Source organism: Artemia franciscana, chromosome 5 (assembly GCF_032884065.1).
Source record: "Artemia franciscana chromosome 5, ASM3288406v1, whole genome shotgun sequence".
In the NCBI taxonomy this organism is placed as follows: Eukaryota; Metazoa; Arthropoda; class Branchiopoda; order Anostraca; family Artemiidae; genus Artemia; species Artemia franciscana.
The window spans coordinates 45920921-45929801 of NC_088867.1; the positions used below are offsets into that span (position 1 = coordinate 45920921).

The 8881-nt window shown below is 38.5% G+C and overlaps 1 protein-coding gene across 2 annotated transcripts in view; it reads right to left on the reverse strand.

The window, feature by feature from the left end:
- The window catches only part of LOC136027487 (probable RNA-binding protein 46), a 73702-nt gene extending 65025 nt beyond the window's left edge, over window positions 1-8677 (reverse strand). For both annotated transcript variants that reach the window (XM_065704799.1, XM_065704798.1), the window contains exon 1: window positions 7986-8677. In XM_065704799.1, the coding sequence (XP_065560871.1) occupies window positions 7986-8645 (660 nt within the window). In that variant the 5' untranslated portion in view covers window positions 8646-8677. The remainder of the gene's footprint in view (window positions 1-7985) is intronic.
- Between the last annotated feature and the right edge of the window lie 204 nt (window positions 8678-8881).

The window sequence follows — 8881 nt, forward strand, 5'->3', positions numbered from 1 at the left end:
CAATAAATGTTTGATAATTCCGAATCAACTACCACTGAAACCTGTCGGACAGCACACATAGAAAAGCACACATCAACTCCTTCCTAAAGATAAGAATAAAATCGTTTCACCCAAACTCCAGCACAAAATTTTGAGTCTTAATTCAGTAAAGAGCGACCTTGTCATTACTAACTGACACCCTAAAAGCAGGGAGTTTCATAAAAATGTACAATAGATCTTGCTTTTCACGTTTATTTATTTCAAAGATGCAATATTTATTTGGGTACTTGTCGGTTATTGGAAACACATTCAAGGACTACGCTTAGGTTACATCTCAGAAAACCGTTTTCATAGCTACAACAAGAGCTAAGAGCTCAAATGGCACTTGTGACGAGGCATGAAGAGCTAAGAGCCAAGAGATCATATGGTAGGAGCTCTAACAAAATTCTATGAATCAATAGATTGATTTAAAAGGAAAATCAGAGGTTTAATGCCGGTCATGATTTAAAATAAGAGCTCTGAGTCACGATGTCCTTCTAAATATCAAAATTCATTAAGATCCGATCACCCACTCGTATGTTATAAATACCTAATTTTTTCTAATTTTTCCTCTCCCTATGGCCCCCCAGATGGTCGAATCTGGGAAAACGACTTTATCAAGTCAATTTGTGCAGCTCCCTGACACGCCTACCAATTTTCATCGTTCTAGCACGTCCAGAAGCACTAAACTCGCCAAATCACTGAACCTCTCCCCTCAACTCCCCCAAAGAGAGCGAATCCAGTACGGTCCCGTCAATCACGTATCAAGGACATTTGCTTATTCTATCCACCAAGCTTCATCCCGATTCCTCCACTCAAAGTGTTTTCCAAGATTTCCCCCTCCAACTCCCCCCAATGTCAAAAGATCTGGTCGGGATTTGCTGAGACATGAATTCCTTCTAAATATCAATTATCAGTAAGTTGCGATCACCTAGCGTTCGTAAGTTAAAAATACCTCATTTTTTTTATTTTTCAGAATTCCTCCCCCAACTACCCCAAAGAGAGCGGATCCGTTCCGGTTATGTCAATCATGCATCTAGGACTTGTGCTTATTTTTCCCACCAAGTTTCATCCCGATCCCTCTACTCTAAGTGTTTTCCAAGATTTTAGGTTTCCCCCTCCCAATTCACCCCCTCAATATCTTCAGATCCGGTCGGGATTTAAAATAACAGCTCTGAGGCACGATATCCTTCCAAACGTCAAATTTCATTAAGATCTGATCAACCGTTCGTAAGTTAAAAATACTTCTATTTTTTCTATTTTTCCGAATTAACTGGTCCCCCACTCCTCCCCAGATGGTCAAATCGGGAAAACGACTATTTCTAATTCAATCTGGTCCGGTCCCTGATACGCCTGCCAAATTTCATCGTCCTAGCTTACCTGGAAGTGCCTAAAGTAGCAAAACCGGGACCGACAGAATTTGCGATTGCTATATGTCACTTGGTTAATACCAAGTGCCATGAAAACAAGTGAGGGATGATAAAATACATGGTAAAATTCTAGTTTAGTGACTTCTTGCTATCTCGGAAAGGGGTTAGGTTAGAAAAATGAAACTTTCAGGGATGGGTCTACTGACTAAAGTATGTCACAGGAAGATATTTTAAAGTACCCACCTCCACTCCTTCTTCCTCTAGAGGGCCGAAGATCTATTTTGCAAGGTTTCACTTTTATAACACACATATTTTTAAAGGTCATCAGAGGCCAGGACCCTCTAGAGGAAGAAGGAGTGGAGGTGGGTACTTTGAAATACCTTCCCGGGATATAATTTAGCCTGTAGACCCATCCCTGAAAGTTTCATTTTGCTAACCTAACCCCTTTCCGAGATAGCAAGAAGTCACTAAACTAGAATTTTACCAAATGCCTTGAACTTAGAATGCACTGGACTTGTATAAGTTGGGCTATATATTTACACATTAAGGGGGGAGTGGTTAGGTTATGTTAGGTTTCCATAATTTTGTTTCTAAAGTATGATTTTATCATCATATTTTGTTGTTTCATTAGGATTAATCTAACTTCATTTCTTAGAATCTTCATTTCGTCGGTTTCCAATAACCGACAACTACCTTTATTTCTTTAAATTTACCCATCGTAACTTATTAGCACAGTAATATTTGCATAATTTCAGAATAAGTAGGAAACAATCCCGAAAAGGTGTTTGATTTTCACAATTAATTCGTTATATATGAGAACTTACATAACACCTATTATTAACAATTGACGAAACTTGTATAGAACCATTCCTATATCATCACATATAAATGAGAAAGAATTTTCGGAAAAAAACTTTAGAACAGAAACAAAAAACATGGTTCATCTTTCACCCTGGGCTAGAATTTTATTAAGAAACTTCATTTCCCACTTAAATTTTTGAGGAAGTTACTCACATATACTGTTCAAAAGTCAGACAAAATACAGTCTTTTGATGGCTGGTGTTAATTCGGGTATAAGACAGGAGGTGGAACTTGCCCCTCTAAATTTGTATGCCTCCTCCTAGGTTTAGAAAAATATATTTTAGGATATTTTCACTGCAAAATACTGTATTAGTATTTTCATTAAAAATTACAAAAAACAGCAAATTGCTCCATTAGATTTTATGAAATAAATTTTGCCCCCTCCCCGTCACATTTTGGTGAACTGACGCCACTGAACCCCTGTGGTGATCTTAGGAGGAATGTAAGAACTTGCTATCTGTCAAATTTGAATAATGTCCTTCAATAATGCAGATCCATAATAATCTTATGCTAGTACTTTATTTTACATATAAGGGTATTTTGACTCATCTTTTTAACTTTTATGTGCATTTTACAGAAATGTATTATCCAATTTAACCAAATGTTCCTCGGCTCAACATTGCTGCTCAGCTTAAGCAATCTGTTCAAATGAAAAATTTTCAGCCAAATCCTGGGAGAAAAATAGAAATGGAAAAAGACTCCGACATTAGAACTGACCTTTTGATATAACATACAATCTTAAGTGTCACCTGATCTTCCATTGTCAGATTTCACAATGCCATATAACTCGACAGCCTATTCTATTACCTGAGATCCAAATAACACCTTGCAAAAACAGTTTAGGTGTCGTGTAGCTATTTTGTATTTAAAATTCACGCAACAGCAAAATTAACCTTAGTATTGCCCATTTGGTATGCTCACCTCCGATTATTCATCCCGAAGTGGACTCTACCGCCATCTCCGGGGTGCTTGAGACCCGTTTCGGGGACATCGGAATTGCAAGGGGGTAGAACTACAGAGTTTATGGTATCTTCGCTATTTTGGGAAGGTTGTTAACTAGGTGAATAAAACGTTCAGATTCAATATTGAAATAAACAGAGGCTACTTTCCATCATCTGGCGTGCATCTCGTAGTGCCACACAAATCCACCACACGTGCCACAGTCCCCATAAGTTTTAACCACCACGCTTGACACACTTGGCATGCGCCACCTGGTGTACGTGATTGCTGAAGTTATGTAACTCCACACTATAGGCATTATTCTTCTCAAAAATTGTGTCACCAATTAATAAGAGAATCATAAGCTAAATCGACAACACTTCCGTCGTGTTTTGGCTGACAGGCAAATCAGAAATTGAAACTATTCAAAAATGTCCCTGTTCTCAAGAGTTTTATTTTCTCTGGTCAAACCAGGAGAGTTAGGTGAGTGCAACTTTCAGAAATGGATCTATAGCCCAAATTACAGGACTGTCCACCAAATGTGGGGGAAAGTATTCAGTCCCTATTTCTATGGCTTAGGAGATTGCGTAGATGCAATGTCCAGACACATCTCTCAAGTTTGGCAATTAAAATTCTTTCCTCTTAATTTTAGGTTTTTTCCTTTGAAAAACAACAAGTGTGATGAAACATCGAAGCAATTTATCAATGACATAGCCAACTACTATTACTACTAATAGCTCACTGCATCAGTAAACCACCCAAGGCCAACACAGCCACTCCCCCTTTATCCCAATCTGTTCAGAGCTTCACAGTTTACCTCCTCCGATGAAATTCTAGTTGCATTTAAATATTTTTTTATAACCTCTTTCCACCCGACATTTTGGCGTAACTTTAATGTTTCAATCACATATATTGTTGCCTTTTGTTCTTGTGTTCTTTTTCAGTAGTACCAGAACTCACCAGCATCAGTTAATCTCTAATTATGTTTTGAGCCACTGCTACCATTGCAACTAACCACCCATTACACCAACAAAGCCACCAGCAGCCAACACAGAGTTCTCAACTTCAATTTATTCTAAGCTTCATTCTTTACCACATCTGGCGAAGGTACTATTTCCTTTAAATCCTTCCTTAAGACCTCTTTCATTCAGAACGACCTGCTTTTCGTTTGGCCCAAAATGGGTGTAAAAAAACCTAATCTTTGGCAATCTGCCCAGTGGCGTAATTTCATCAAAATTCTGAGGGGGGAAGTAAAATTGGAGCCATTTTTCCCAATTCAAGTGAACTTAAGAGGGAAAATTAAAAAACTAAGGGGGGGATAAAGTATTTGGACAGTGTGAAGCTAGAAAACAATTCTTACTATGGTTTATTATAGGGCAGAAATTCGAAAGGAAAAAAATGTATACCATTAGGTTCTCCATTTGATCCTCTTTTCAAATATAGCAATCGCTGCCGTTGCAACAGCGTCTGTACCATCCACCCCTCCCCCTAACCGGACCAGATATACGCCTAGGCTATACACAAAAGTTGCTTATTGATGTTTATTTCTCATCAACAGTTGATTCATAATGCAAAATAAAGCCACTTAAGCAAAAACAGAAAACTTTTGAGGATAGTCAAGGACTATAAGCCGCATCAGGGGGACAGAGGAGGGTTATGGTGCTGTTACGGTTATTATATTAGAGCAGTAAGTGGAGAATGTGCATGGTATATTACCTATTTTCTTATCTGATTCCTGTCACATAATTACCTTATATCAGTATTTCTCAGTGTTTGGCACGGGTCCCTGGAGCATCGTGGGCCGCCGTAATCTTGCACTACCTCCACTTCTTTAAACGACCCTTATTTTAGCTTCAAGTGGGATGATATTAGCCTCCTTTTTGTCTCCCCTGTATTTACTGAGGTTGAGACTTTAGATCCTACTCTGCTGTTTTGCCAAATGAGGCTAAATCAATTAACACTTTTTTATCTTTTAGGCTAAACTTACCTACCATCCAGAGCCATTCAAAGGGGGAGGGAGCAGGGCAAGCTCCTATGGGCGCTGTGGTTGGGAGCGCCTTGGCTGGGGAGCTGACCATTGATCAAATTTTTCACTTTGATTCGGCTTTTGTTTTGCTTATATTTGAGCAGGAAGGAGGCGATGTAATTAATTTTTCCCCATGCAGCACCAACCCTCGGAACGGGTTTATCCAAATCGGCACTTGAACCTCCCCTCCCAGTGTGAAAATATATAGCCCAAAATAATCAATTTATATATGTTTTACCGTTTCTTGATTTCGTCAGAGTTGATTCAATTTTAGGGTGCACGGGTTGAACCAAGAATGACACAAAGCAAAATGGGTGGGAAATACATAATTTGGGATATAGTATTTGCACATTAGGTTGGGATAATGTATAGTGGAACGGCAGTCAAAATATTTTAACAACTACTATACTGCATATTATGAAGTAAGAATTGTTTTCTTAACATGTTTCCCTCTGAACAACCCCAGTTCTAGGCTTATAGCCTACCTTAATTTCAAATAAACTAGATCAAATTTGAAAGAGGATGGTAGGACAGCCATTCCTAGGGTCCGTGGCGTCCGGGGAAAAATTAATCACAGCATCCCCCCTCCCAAGTCAAATATAAGCAAAACAAGCCGAATCAAAGTGAAAAATTTGACCACTGGTCAACTCTCCAGCCGTACCCCCAGCTAGAGCGTCCAGTGAAGCTTTCCCTGGTTACCCCTCCTCCCTTTGAACGGCTGTGGATGGTAGGTGAATTTAGCCAAAAGCTAAAGATGTGATTATTCATTCAGCCTCATTTTCCAAAGAAGACTAGGCCTATTCTATTAGGCCGAGGAAATAAGCTATCAACCTCAACAAGTGCAGGGGAGACAAAAAGTAGCCTAATACCACCTCACTTGAAGCTAAAATAAGGGCTGTTGAAGAAGTCCTAGGGGCAAGGCAGGCGTGGTAATCTACTGAATCTTTTTTGGTAAAATTCTAGGGTCAATGTTGATATTACCTGAACAATTGTTTAGGGTCATGAAACTATTTTTAATAGATGCATTTTGACTTTTTGAACATCTTTTCTCTCTTGCAAAACTACCGCAACTCACCGTTATGGAGTTATTCCGGCCCAAATATTCTTGTATTTATACATGATTGAATCATTTATTTTTGTATTTATACAGAATTGCAATCATTTCCGTTTCGTTGATCGGATATTTGAAATCGCGAATCTGTAATAGTTTAGAAACAAATATGGGCTATATATTTGCACATTAGAGGGGTGGGGGTAAAGCATAGCATATATTAAATACGTAAACTAACCATTGCTGTATTTAATATATGCTATGCTTTACCCCCTCCCCCCCTAATGTGCAAATATACAATAACTCCATAACGGTGGGTTTCCGGTAGTTTTGCAAGAGAGAAAAGATGTTCAAAAAGTCAAAATGCATCTATTAACAATAGTTTCATGACCCAAAAAAATTGTTCCGGCAATACCAACATTGACCAAAGAAACTGCTAACTGACAATTAAGGTAAAGGGTCATTTTGTCAAAATTTCAATAGGACCTGTCAAGTAGACTAGGCAAGTTTCTTAGACTTGGAAGTCAGAAGAGGGTTAGCATTGGAGCTTGGGAATATCTTCCCGGAATATGTTTTTGGCCCTGGATTTATAACTGAGAGTTTCATTTTTCCCCAACCTTAACCCTTTCCAAAATAGTGAAAAACAGCAAAACTAGAATTTTACCTTTTTTTCAGTGGACTCCACAATAAAGAAATGTTGGTAAAATTCTAGTTAATTGACTTCTTGCTATCTCAGAAAGGGTTTAGGCTAGGAAAATGAAACTTTCAGGGATGAATCTACAGACTAAAGTATGTCCCGGGAAGGTATTTTGAAGCAACTACCTCCACTCCTTCTCCCTCTAGAAGGCCCTGACCTATGATGACCTTTAAAAATATGTGTTATAAAAGTGAAACCCTGCAAATTAGATGTTCTGCTTAATTGAAGTACAACAAAATTGTTTTCAGCTTCATAATTTTGCTCAATTCCATTATATAAGGTTTTAAAGATATGCAAATACATTTCCTAAATCTTGAAAAAAAAACATTGATATGGCTCAAAATTCTACTCAAATAACAGGAATTGCATTTTCAGAACTAAAGGAAGAAAAAAAACAACTAGTAACTGAAAATTAAGGTAAAATGTTGTTTTGTCAAAATTTCAATATGACCTGTCATGTAGGCATATTTCAGGGCCCTCTAGAGGGAGAAGGAGTGGAGGTGGGTACTTTAAAATACCTTCCCAGGACATACTTTAGCCTGTAGACCCATCCCTGAAAGTTTCATTCTCAAAACCTTTCCGAGATAGCAAGAAGTCAATTAACTAAAATTTTACCGAAATGTTTATTATTTGATAATTTGTAATAGCTTTCAGGGGATGGTCCAGTGTCTAATCTAGGCTATATTCCGTAATGTCTTTTGAAGTATATTTAACTACCTCCCCCCTCCCCTTTAAAGGACATTTCTCTTAAGCATTAGAAACAGCGGAGAACTAGAGATAGGAACCTGAAAATAGGGAGTAGTCTAATTAAGGCTCTGTCATTCCTTAAAGTTTCTTAGGCTATCCCAGCTCTACTAGAACTTGTCTAGGCTACTTTCTAAGACACAAAAATCCCCTCATATAGCCTAAGATTTTGACTTTTTTCCTGTCCCTACTGGGAGAGGGTCGAAGCTCCCTATGAAACAGAAAATGGATCATTAGAATCTGTGATTAGGTCTAGGCCTACAACAAAATTAAACTTACATTTTTCATGATTTCGTCACTGACCATAGGCTCAGGCTCAGCCCAATCGACTGCTACTCTCTGCTCAAACAAAAGAATTTTTTGTGGCAGCAATTTGCGACGTGCCATCGCTGCCGCTTTATGGCTCTCATATTCCACAAATGCAAAGCCTCGCGATTTGGATTTGTCAGCAATACCAGGGTAGCAAATGACATCAACAACTCCTTCCGTAACTCGAGATATTTCATCAAAGATTTCTTCTCGATTTTTATCTTTAGGTAGGCCCCCAATGAACAGTCTGCAATTGTCAATCGAAACAGTGACTCCTAGACGATAATTGGGACGGATTGGAAATCTATCAAGTTCCTTTACAGCCCTGGCTGCCTCCTCCGGGGTTGAATAAGTTACAAAACAAAAGCCACGATTTGTTCCAGAGAAATCCATCATCAGCCTCATTTCATAAATAAATCCTACTCTTTCAAAAATCGGAACTAGTGTATCTTCGAAAATATCTCTCGGAAGCTTGCCAATAAAAACTTCACTCCCTTTGGGAGGAGGGGGCCCCATCCAGTTTGGTGGCGGGCCGCCATATATGCGCTGACCATTTTCTTGAACCAGCTTATACCCTGTTCGACTAATTAGTTGCAATATACCAGGGGTCTGATATTCGAACATTATCATTCACGATTTGAACTACCCTTCTTATCTGAGAGAATTTCCCCAACTGATATTTCAAGCATCCACTTGACTCAAGGGAAATGCAATCTTGAACGCTGATTGGCTAATATTTATCGGTGGCGTTGACTTCTAACTATTTAAATGTCAAATAGAGAAATTTGACCGTTATGAAATGGAGTCGTTCGAAATAAGTCAAAACCTTTTCAATGAATTTGAAACTAATTTTATTTGAGAACAGC